The 12,928-nt window shown below is 40.5% G+C and overlaps 1 protein-coding gene across 15 annotated transcripts in view; it reads right to left on the bottom strand.

Moving 5' to 3' along the window:
• FIP1L1 (factor interacting with PAPOLA and CPSF1) overlaps positions 1-12,928 on the bottom strand; it is a 93,151-nt gene that overhangs the window by 54,942 nt on the left and 25,281 nt on the right. For 10 of the 15 annotated variants that reach the window (XM_075066455.1, XM_075066454.1, XM_075066449.1 and 7 more), the window contains one exon: positions 11,495-11,602. The exons of the other annotated variants lie outside the window; for them this stretch is intronic. In XM_075066455.1, coding sequence (XP_074922556.1) covers positions 11,495-11,602 — 108 coding nt within the window. The remainder of the gene's footprint in view (positions 1-11,494; positions 11,603-12,928) is intronic. 15 annotated transcript variants of the gene reach the window in all.

Below are 12,928 nucleotides of genomic sequence, written 5' to 3' on the forward strand. Positions count from 1 at the left end.
GCTGGAGTTGCTAGGGTAAAAGTTTTCTGACGAACGTGCACGCGCAGCGCATACACCTACTGGAATGGATATGAGCAAGCACTCGAAGAAGAATGTTATTTTTCTCCTTTTTTTTCTGTTTTTTTCTTGTTTTTGCTGACCATCTGAAGCTGAACTCGCGTATGTTAAATGCACCTAAGATGCGACAGACCTGTATAGGCAAACACTTAACTCCTTCCTGGGTTTGCCTTTACTAACAAAGAAATTAATAGCAGGATAAAGTTCAACTCAAGCCTCTTGACAGACTTTGTTTAAATTTTTGGTTTTGGCAGGCATCGACTCCCAGTGCCTCTCAACCTTTTTTCACCCAGGATCCAAAATCCATCCACAGTTTATTGCCCAAATGACAAATATTTATGATTCTAAGGACTGATTCAGAGTATAAACCCAGGACTGGTTTTGAATGCCGGGGGGGGGGGGAAGGTCTGGGGTAAGTACTTCTCCCTTTCCGGCCTCCACAACAATCAGGTCCAACAGCACTGTAAAGGGGCTGTGGAACCAGTTACAGTTTCTCGAAGTGGTGCTGCCCCCAGAGCTGAAATGAAGGCAGAGGTGTGGAGTGGAATGGCAGTTTCAATAGAAAGAGTAGTAGAGGGGAGCAGAGTTTCTTCTACCATTAACTTCATTTGTTCCTCTTGGGCCTAGTGTCCAAGGGATTTTGCTGTTTCCACCCACTTCAACCTGAGGGGTGCAACCTAGTGGTCACCTCTTCATGAATAAGGCTTCGTTTTAGTCATGGGTATTTTTAGAAAAAGTCACTAACAGTTCACGAGCAGTAAACAAAAATTCACAGCCCATGACCTGTCCATCACTTTTACTATATGCCCCTAACTAAAACTTGGTGGGGGCAGCTGGGGACGGGGATGGACAGCCCTGGGGCACCATGGGTACTTGGTGGGGGCAGGTGGGTCACAACCCAGGGAGCACCTCGGGGGCTGGAGGAGGGGGTTGGCAGGGTTGGGGCAGGTTCCCTACCTGGCAACTGGGAAGTGGCAACCTCCAGCTTCTAGCTCCGCTCCGCCCAAGCCCTGGTTCTGCAGCTCCTATTGACTGGGAACCATGACCAATGGGAGCTGCATGGGTGGTGCTTGCAGGCGGAGGCAGCATGTGGAGCTAGGAGCTGAGTTCCTGTCACTCTTCAGGGGAACCCCCCCCAGGTAAACACTGCCCCACACCCCAATCCCCAGGCCTAACCCCCTGCCCCGAATTCCTGATGCTGGGGGGGGAGGGGGGTGGAAGAAGGGGAAGACTGCCCCAGCAGCAGGTGTTGCGACTGGCCCAGGGGCTGGCCTAGCTGCTCAGATGGCTCCCAAGCCAGCAGGAAAGTCACAGAAAGGCACATAATCCGTGACCTCTATGACAAACACAGAGCCTTACTCATGAACCACCAGAGAGTCTTGACCCAAGTTCTACTCTACATCTACTCTAGATCCTTGAGATTTTCTGCATTTTTTGCCACTTTATATTACTGAAGATCTCTCACCACCACAACTATCATCCTTCTTGTCATAGACGAATGAATCACAATCACAGAGATTTGAGATAGAGATGAGACAACAAATTTCAGAATTCCACTGATTGACAAATTTTCCAAGAACCTTAAATATCAACACAAAGGTCATGCACAGCAGCTTCATTTGAAAAACCATTAGTTTAAGAATTTTTTTTTAACACAACATAATAGAAAAGAGAGACACAGTTGTTAAAGAATCTGTGGTATGTGTGTTAGTGCAGAAGGTATTAATCTTGGTACCTTAAGCAAATTCTAGCTCCAATAACTGCACCCTGGCTACCTAATTCCTCTTGAAATTTCACTGGGCTAGTCCATTCCTTTCCAATTCTAAGCTGTCATACACTATTGCTCTGTGCCAGTAAACAGTTTCCACATGTCACCACTTCAAGCACAGTTTAAAGGTCCTATACATATCTCTTAACTACTTAACAATTCTTTGAGAGATTCAGTGTTTACAATGCTCTTTGAGATCCTCATATGAAACTCACCATGTAAGTGCAAATTATTAATAAAACATGCAAGTTATGTCAGCAAAGAGACTTGACTTCACTGTCTCAGAAAGTTAACTAACCTACTTTCAGCATTATGCTAATACTCTCCTACCTCTCTACTCTTTCCTCAGATGCGCTTCACTGCGCACTTTCAAATCTGAGACATTTTAAAACATTCTCATATACTGCTCTGATAATGTAGGAGAGGTAATGGCCCTTCACAAAACTTGGACTACTCATTTTCACTGAGCTTCAAATAATTCCCAAAGGTCTCCATTTTGGAGAGGACTTCTAAAACTAAAGGATACTAGTTCTGAGATAGGAAAAAGACAAGGTCTTCTAAAAGTACATTTAAAAGAGGCAAACACAGACTAAACAGATAATAGCAATTCCAGTCCCTTAGAGATGTTGACATATTTTTCATTTTAGAGGCAGGGGTCCAAAAAGTCTGAATTCCCATTTTTCTTCTCACCCTCACTGTGGCTAGTGTCCTAGTCGCGCTCTCTCCCTTTATGAAGTGATATAGCTGTGAAACAGTTCGAGAATTTTAACATTTTGTCTTTCAATATGTTGCTCTCATTTAACCCCAACTTAATTTTTTTGCATGTATTTTGTGAATTGGAAACGGGGTAGATAAGGTTGGCTCTTTTCTCTGGTTTATTCTCTTTGGTATTAGAATCTTTAATGACAGCAATAAGGAAAGAAAGTGTCACAAGGTATCAAATCATGGAGACTGAATGCAAGTCTATACTATACACAGACAATTCTCTATTACCAGTTTAAAGACCCAGCTACTAGTAAGCCAGACAAGTAACAGAACACTGCAGTACTTAGAATAATATCAGGATGTAAAGTCAATTGGGTTCAAATGGAAATTCTTCTACCTTTTACATTCTGCCATCCTTCTGTTTTTAAGAACTAGCAATTTATATGGGTCACAAAAAGCATGAATTATTTAAGAGTGACATTAAACAGAGCTTTAAAGCATACTGAGAGAAAAAAAGGAATAATTCAAAAATCAACACTATTAGACAGAGGACTTTTGGAGACAGAGTCATAGATTCTAAGGCCTGAAGGGAGCATTGTGATAATTGACTCTGCCCTTCTGTATAACAGGCCACAGGACTTCCTTTAATTAATTCCTGTTTGAACTATAGCATCTCTTTTAGAAAAACATCCAATCTTGATTTTAAAATTGCCAGTGATGGAGAATCCACCACAAACTTAGTAAGTTGTTCCAACAACTAACTGCCCTCATTGTTAGAAATGTGCATCGTATTTCAAGCATGAATTTGTCAAGCTTCAACTTCCAGCTACTTTGTCTGCTAGATACCTTTGTCTGCCAGATTGAAGAGCCCTCTACCATCAAATTTCCGCTCCCCACATAACTTCTTACAGACTGTCTCTTATAAAAGTCTCTTCAGGTCTACTCAGATTCACAATTCACAACTACTTTGGCCCCAAACTACTACTACTACTAACCAGCTGGAAAATTAACTTTTGGAATTAAAAGTAGTTGTTTTTTTTAGTTTTATAGGGCAGAAAAAGCAAAGATTGAAACTGAGGAAACTATATGCTTCCATGAGGAAAGCAGACATTCATCTACCATAAAGCTAAGCTTTATCAGTCTTACACAAATTCATTAAATCAAATTGATGAGACCACAACACCATAGGTGAAAAATCAAACACTACTTACATACAGTAAACTGCAAGATTACGTCATAAATCTGCCAGACTATATAATAAAACATCAACAGAATATGAATGTTTTTAGTGACATTAGTCAATACAGATACAGGAGATTGAAACATATTGGAAATAAGTGGGTTAAAGGTAGGGTGAAAAGAAAAGAATGGAGGACCTACTATTCAGGTCTGAAAATGCAGGCAACACAGAAATTACAAGTCATACACAGAAGTTACTAGTTGATTTTCTACGCCAAAAATCCAAACAATATATCACATCAATGTTTCTAAAAGGAGGTGAAGGCAAAATACAACTGGTGAATGCTATGTGAATAAAAAGCATAGTGTATATATAGTGCTTAGACAAAAATAGAGATCTATTTGTGTTGTGTGTACAAGTACATATAAGAAAGAAAGGAGGTGGAGGGGAGAGGGAGAGTAATATCTCAGTATTTACAATTAAAATACAAAATCTGATTAAAGGTCTTGGAATACCAACCCTTAAATCCAAAAAACGAAAAATTGTATAATCAGCTCAAAAAAAAAATCAGAGTTAAATAGGTTTTGATTATTTAAAGCATGCTCCTAGATTTTACAATTAAGTCACCTACACACTAAAAGCAAATCTGGGAGGCAGAGTATGGAAGCAGACTGGCCCAGTTAGAAGTCAGTCTGCGTCCAGATACTATGCTGAAACTCACGCAATTAAAATCCTGACATGTTATACAAGACCCCCTAGTGAAAGCACAAGACAGGTCCATGAGATAACAGCTGACACTGAATATCTGGCAAGGCAAGCACTGGCAATTATCACCACATTCTAGGAACGTCAATGCATAGGGTAGTTCTGGGATAGCATTCTGTCAAAAATAAATGAACCAGAGAGTGGATCTCCCGATCACCTATTTTACACATACAACCACTGTCCAAAACAAAATAGTGTAGATTTCCAGATACTGGAAAAGGGATATGAAGGCTCATAGACCTTGTTTTCCTTATCTCAGATTGTTCACTGTCTCCTCCCCTTCTCCATTCAGTAAACTCTGTCTGTTTTGCGTAGGAGGGAGGTACACATGTAACTACAGTAATGCCTCATTTAATGTTGTAGTTATGTTCCTGAAAAATGTGACTAAGTGAAATGATGTTAAGTGAATCCAATTTCCCCACAAGAATTAATGTAAATAGGAGGGGTTAAGTCCCAGGGAAATTTTTTTCCCCAGACAAAAAACTATATATTATATAGATATACACATAGTATAGTTTTAAACAAACAATTTAATACTGTACACAGATATGATGATTGTGAAGCTTGGTTGAGGTGGTGAAGTTAAAGGGAAGGATATTTCCCAGGGAATGCCTTGCTGCTAAATGATGAACTAACACTTGGCTGAGCCCTCAAGGGTTAACATATTGTTGTTAACGTAGCCTCTCACACAAGGCAGCACAAAGAGGTGGAAGAGGAGACAGCATAGCAGACAAAGACAGACACACACCTTGTGTGTGTGGGGGGGGAGAGATGCACACTGCCTCTTTAAGTAAGCTGACCCTCTCTTAAGTGCACTGTCTTTTTAAGTGGATCAGGAAGTTGAGACAGCAGCTGCTGCCCCAAGCTCTCTCTGTTTCTCTCCGTCCGTGTCCCCTCCCTGCTCTATATGGAGAAGGGGTAAGCAGGGTGCAGGAGCAGCACAAGGGGGACACCCTGCTATTAGCCCCCCCTCCCCTTCCCCTCCTGCACAGCAAGCAGGAGTCTCTGGGAGCAGCTCCAAGCCACAGGGCAGGAGCAGCACATGGCAGTCAGGGGAGGGACAGCTGAACTGCCCACAACTGGTAGCCTGCAACTGATAGCCTGCTGGGCAGCTGCAGCACATGGAACTTAAGGGAGTGGGAAGCTGCTAGAGGGGCTGCCAGTCAATCCTGATTACAAGCCCCCACCAGCTAGCTGCAACGGGCTGCTCTTCCTGCAAGCAGTGGACAAAGTAGGCAGCTGCCAAATGATGATGTTAAAAGGGAGCATTGCACAACTTTAAACGAGCATGTTCCCTAATTGATCAGCAACATAACAACAAAACATTAACCCGGACGACTTCAAGTGAGGAATTACTGTAATATATTGGAAGCTGCAAGAAGTGTTACTTGACAGAATTCTTTAAAGAAATGAACAGTTCAAAATCCTTCCTTTTAAAAACACACTTTGTATTTTGTTGTCTACTTCCTGAAAAACAAACAGTAAAAAGTTCTGTCCTAAGTTACTTACTTTATAGTAACTGGGATTCTTTGAGATATGTTATCTACATGGATTCTACTCCTGGTGAGCATATTCCCCATGTACGCAAGAGTGGATTATTTTTGGCCAGCAATGTCTATTGGGGCCATGCTTGTGCTCTAGGTGCCCTGTTAAAAGCCTGGATGAACATTTTTTCCCAAAGACGGAGCTACTCTGTCTAGTGTCCTAGGGCATGTCAAAATCTCATCCACAATCTGAACAGGAGAGTTGAACAGTATTGTGGCGATATCTGTAGTTGGTACCAAAGCAGATGCACCTCTAACCACAGATGAATCCAGCAAGGGTGACTCCAGTTGTGGGGTCATCATGAGATCATTTGGTACTGACAGCCCGGGCTAGAAACCTCTGCACCATGGAGGTCAACATCAGAGTCCTGGGCACCGAGGTTATTGGTACCAAGTGTACTGTGCTGACATTGGAACCAAGTCAATAGTACTGAGGGGAGTATGAACCTTGGTTTCAGACGGTACCACAGATTCTTAGTGAGCAGCCAACATACTTGGTTCTATCATACTTGGATCAAGCCTGTGAACTCTTTTCTACTGAAGGGCAAGAGCTAATACAGAGGCATGATGGGCTTTTTGCCTCATTTTAATAAGCACCAGAGAGGATGACCTATGCCTACGCTCGTCCTTGCAGTGATGCTCCCTCCTAATCCTTTCTGATGACTGGGCAGAGGAGTCTTGACTGCTCTTCAATATTCAGTAGTCAAAGAGCTCAAGCTCTTCATCTGAAAAATGAGCCCAGGAGCTCACAGCAGAGCCACTGTTCACAGGAGCACTAACTGAAAGTTCAGGCTTCAAGGGTTTTTTTTCTCAGACTTTAAAGAGGCTCTTCATTGAGCCCTCCAGCAGAAAGAGCTGAGGCAGGCCTCGCTTGCTTTCTGTGTCCTCTTGGAAAAGGAGCATCAGATTAAGCCTGTCAGAGACATGCCCCTCGCCAAGGCACAAGAGGCATCTAGAGTGCGTCCATCACTGAGCAAGAGAACCTCGCAAGAGGGACAAATTTTAAAACCTGGAGACTTTAATTCTTAGTATAGTGTCTTGAGTTCCAGTACTGGGGATATGTCCTAATCTACTAAGAAAAAGTTTAGTTTTGTTTTTTTGCCAGTGGGCATAAATAAAACTAAACTAACTAGCCTAATGAGGCCAAGATGTAAGTGTACGCTAAAAGGGTTCCATCTTGCTGCCATGGGCAGTAGGAAGGAATTGAAGGACAATTTTGCTTGCTCCACCCTTTATGCCCCAAAGGCCTGTAGGGTGTAGGCACTGCTCCAAAGGACCCTATGTACCAGAAAGAATGGAGTCTTGCAGACATGAGGCACATGCACACCAGAAGTATTATCTACATGGACAGTCACCTTCAGCCCCCAACTAAAACTTCTCCAGTGTATCATCAAGGATCTCCAACCTATCCTGAAGGATGATCCCTCACTCTCACAGATCTTGGGAGATAGGCCAGTCCTCGCTTACAGACAGTCCCCCAACCTGAAGCAAATACTCACCAGCAACCACACATCACATAACAAAAACACTAACCCAAGAACCTATTCTTGCAACAAAACCTGTTGCCAACTCTGTCCACATATCTACTCAGGGGACATCATCATAGGACCTAATTACATCAGCCACACTATCAGAGACTCGTTCACCTGCACATCTACCAATGTGATATATGCCATCATGTGACAGCAATGCCCCTCTGCCATGTACACTGCCAAACTGGACAGTCTCTACGCAAAAGAGTAAATGGACACAAATCAGACATCAAGAATTATAACATTCAAAAAACAATCGGAGAACACTTCAACCTCTCTGGTCACTTAATTACAGACCTCAAAGTTGCAATACTCCCAACAAAAAAACTTCAAAAACAGACTCCAGCAAGAAATAGCAAATTAACTCCAATTCTGCAAACCAGACACCATTAAATTAGGTTTGAATAAAGACTGGGAGTGGATGAGTCATTACACAAAGTAAAAACTATTTTCCCATGCTAATTTTTCCCCTACTGTTACTCACATCTTCTTGTCAACTGCTGGAAATGGGCCATCCTGATTATCACTACAAAAGTTTTTTTCCCCCTCCGGCTGATAATAGTCCACCTTATTTGATTACTCTCGTTATAGTTGGTATGGCAACATCCATTTTTTCACGTTCTCTGAGTATATATATCTTCCTATTGTATTTTCCACTGCATGCACCCGATGAAGTGGGTTTTAGCCCATGAAAGCTTATGCTCAAATAAATTTGTTAGTCTCTACGGTGCCACAAGTACTCCTCATTCTTTTTGCTGATACAGACTAACACAGCTACCACTCTGAAACTTGAAAAAGAATGATGTTTCAGCAATAAATAGTGAATGGTTCCATTCTAAGCAGAGAATAGTTATTTATAAACCATTCAAATTACACTATCCCTATTCTCCAAGGAAATCTAGTTCAAAGAGTGACTCTCTTATATGGCACGCTGAACTTGTTTTAAGAAAAAAAACAAATGCAACTCTGTTAAGAAATTCCAAGTTGCTATAAACAGCTTCATACCTTCACCAAAAATGAGACTATGAACAATGAAATGTGTTTTAACAGAAACTCAACTTTTTCCAAATGTATAAACTAATAAAATCTGAAAGATACCAATTATTGACTAGGCTACTCAATACCAACTGTACATTTATATTTTGCTCTTCATCTTCATAGTGCTTTAGAAACCATTAACTAATAAAATAATGCTTTTTTTTGTTTCTTTTTATCCTGCCTTCATAAGTACATTTTGTTACCCTGTATCTCCTGACAAGGACCAGGGATTTGCTGAGACAGTTTTACTTGCTGTTAATTGTTGGGCACAAGTAAGCAAACAAATGTAACAAAGTTAACCAGGTTCAATTCTGTACAACATGAACAGACATACTTCAAATCTAGTTGATATTTCACCCTTTAATCTTGCAATGCTAATTCAGGGAATTTGAGGTATTTACCTATTTAATTATGAATAAGCACAGATCAATGTTCTATGGCACTTACAGTGCTTTTTCTCTGAACCATGCAGAACTGAGAACATGACTGTCAAGGTGTCAAGTCATTTTTCCCCTAATGGAAATATCCATTAGAAACATAAAATAATGAAATTAACAGAGCAGACAAGGGATAAACAACATAACAATGTTACCAAAAAAGTAATGGAGAGTTAGTTACACTATATGTTACTAAATGTGTGCTATATCATTTACAATCTAGATGCAAGAAATGTTGCACTTCACTGTTCAAGTTCATACCTAGACCGTTTGAAACATATCAATTTTATAAATGTTCCACTATGACCTGTGAGAACAGAATAGTCTACAAAGACCTAAAGCATCTGTGAGCTGGCTGTTAAGCTAGTCTGAAATATACTTCATAAATGTTCAATCTGTACACAATCTAGTTATTTATATGTTCAAAGAGGTTCCCTTCATTGCTTTATATTTGCTGTAATTAGTGCAGGTGGTTTTTTTTTTAATTAATCTGATGTGTAAAACATCAGTTTCCCTATTCAATTTTATATTGGTACCTGACCCAATGCAGAGAGCTGTAAAGGGGTATGACAGGGTGCTGAGTGAGAAGCACTTAAATCAGCCCCTGCCACTCCAGCCCCAATCAAGGGGAATGGATTGGGGCTGGTTGGATAGCCCTGTGTCTGTCTGGTAATGGCCAGCACCTGCCAGCCTCATTAGCCAGGGCTATAAAGGCTTGGAGGAAGAGACAGGCACAGAGGGAGTTGGGAGCCTTGGTCTGCTGCTGGCCAGGCCTGCACTTGGCAAAGTTAGCTGCAAAACCTATACATAGGTGGAAAGTGGTGGTGGGAAAACAACTGTAAAAAAAGAATACAGGTGTTGCATCAAGCTGATGCATTCCTGACTGAAAAGGGAAACAAGGTCCAAAACCAGAGGGACCCAAGGTGCACCTTGTTACAAGGGGCTGCTACAGAACTGAGCAAGAAAGGTAAAACAATAACAGATATAATTTAGCTTTAGGTACGCACCTTCAAAGCAGCTAAGCACACAATGGCTGGGCTATCAACTGAGGGAGCAGTTACTTAGCTGGCTCCATCCAGGCTAGAACTTTTCACTTTCTGTCACCGAGATCAAAAGACTATGACAGTTAAAAAAGTGCTGCTGGCAGGAATTTAAGACATTTTTGGGGTGAGCTGGTCTTGGGTGCTGTCAGTGGGGGGAAAAATAAGCTGACAGGGGGATGTATTCAGAGACAAAGAGAAAAGGCTAGAAGCAGTGTAGGCTGGTTTTCTCAACTCAGAGATGGGGAAATAAGCCAGACTCACCTGAGCTGGCAAGGGAATATGTACGTAAGGCCTCTTACTTTATATCTACTGATCTAAGTACCGTGTACCCTTTGGGCAAAATAAATCATGTTTTGCTTTGAAGAAGCTGATTTCATCTTACTGCAAGCGTACGCTGTCACAGGTTCCGAAAGAGAAACCCTTGCGGGGTCATACGCAAGTAGTATTAGTTACCGTTGATACCCAAGAGATCCTGGTGTGACACTGGGCAAACTATGGAATTCCACCTCAGAAATGGTAAAGGCCAACAGCCTGAGCTCTCACAGAGACTCCAAAGAACAGACAGAGGTACAGCTAGCCCAGTGACAGAACAAGACTCATCCTGTAATTATTTGTCTCTGTTAAACTGCTAAAATATCTAACTAAATATTGTGTTATTTAGACATCTATTAGATGACTTCCATAATGTTCTAGTTCTTTCAGAAGTATATATTGTTAGATTATTCAATAATCTTTAACCTTCTACATGATTACATTTATACTGTAGTTTCTAAATAAACCTAATAAATGAGCTATAAATAGATGAGATATCACTAAAGATATTCAATCAAATGGAAGTCTTCCATTACACAGGAGTATTCATATGATGTATATTCACAATTTTTTTTTCAAATGACACCTATTACCACCTGGCTAAAATTGCTTCTAAGTTTTTTAGTAGCCAATGATAGTTTTGTTTGTATCATTTGAACAACAATTTCCATGCTCCTGGCTGACCACTATTATTGATTTACCTACTAGAGGGAAAGCTATTTGAGTGTTAGGGTTTTCAAGCTGATAAGCCATTGGATGGAAGTAATTAATAGGCTCTAAATTCAAACACTAGAGAACAAATTTTTTAAAATGAAATGTTTTTCAATTTTTGCTTCTCACACATGTATTATGTGGTCAGACCACCATCTGTTTTCAGACTCCCAAATAAGGGGAAATATGTGCTGCAATATCTAGGCACAAGAGTACATCCAGGAAACCACATGGCAGCCCTGACTAGGTAGATTTCCAAAAATCTGTCTAAGGGGGACAATGTCCCACCAATGACACAAAAAAAAAAAATAATAAAAAAAATAAAAAATGGGAAGACGGAGGGGGAGGGAGGGATTAAAATGTTAAATAATGTTTGTGCCCTAATTTTTTTGTTTTTCTTACCTTAATTCAGGTGATTCGGCCCTCCCATATCGCTCCTGCCACTTCCCGATGCCTGAACTGGCTTTTCTGGAAGCAGTGCTTGTCTGTGACTGAGAAGAGGTGCTGTTTCTGGTGAGATAAATTTTCTAGGTCTTTCTTTTCTTGTGTCTCTACCTTTTCTGTTCTTTGAGCGCCTCTTCTCTTCCCTACTCCCATTTCCACTGTCATTCTTCCACTCCCTCCACCCAGCACATCATCTACTGTTAAAACTAGTAGGAGTTCTTATGTAAGACAAGAAGCTTTACTAGCACATTTACAAACAATACTACTGCTGGCGTCTCACACTACACTGGGAATTTTTAACAAGTGACATCAGACTGGGATTGCAGTGCAATCCTACCACCTGAAATAATCTGTACCTAGTTAAAATTCTCTTATTTTAAGGCATAAGAACATTTAAAATAGTTTTTCCAAGTTTTTCATTAACCCACTAATTTGCAATACAAAAACTCAGAGTAACCTTCCCTCGTATACAAACAGGGTGCAGGGAGGGTGGTGGTGGTGATGAGCTTTGTACTGCTGTTACTGCATTCTACCAAAAATGTTTTTAGACGCATGCATTGCAAATGATCTAAAACTAAGTTGTTTATAATAATTTATAAAATATTTTTCTTTCAAAGTCATCTGACCACTTATAAGAAACATTGCTTTTGGCATGGCAACTTATAACTCAGTGTATCCTAAAATAGCAGACATCAAATACTAAAAAAAGTCAGCTTTGCCATTATAAGGACATGCAGTTACAATGATCTAAACAAAGTTTATATATAAATACAGACACACCATATATACACCTATTATAAACATGTACTGATGGGGAAGGATGGATAGAAATATAAATGCTGGCATGCTGATTTGTGCTCTCTGTTGCCATGCAAGGGAACTAGGTTTGATTTCCAATCTCTACTCCCAAAGATATCAAAAGTTGGGGAGTAAACTTGGCTCTTTAAGAAAAGGAGTGCTCCTCAATTGCTCAAGAATAACTCCTCTAACTAATCAACAATGTTTACTGGCTTTAGTACCACTGGAAAATCAGAATATGGTAGCTGCAAGCTGAGACTCAAAGATAAGGGAGGGGAGGGGAAATGAAAGTAGGCAGGGAAACACTAGGAAAGGGAAGAGGCATGGCATGAAATTTTAATTCCATCTGCAGCACATCACAGGGATTTTCCTTACAAAGTAACAAATTCAATCTCAATACACACATATACAGTGCTTAAACTAAAACTGCACGCTCATAATATACATCCATAGAATATGCAATCCATATCTACACTACCAACATATTTTAAGCTGAATGTATATGTATTTTAAAAAGTCTAATTTCATAGCCGTTCATTAACATTATCTAAAGTATTTAAAATACCAGTGCAATAACGGGCTGTGTTACACAAG

Source organism: Chelonoidis abingdonii, chromosome 5 (assembly GCF_003597395.2).
Source record: "Chelonoidis abingdonii isolate Lonesome George chromosome 5, CheloAbing_2.0, whole genome shotgun sequence".
Lineage (NCBI taxonomy): Eukaryota > Metazoa > Chordata > Testudines > Testudinidae > Chelonoidis > Chelonoidis abingdonii.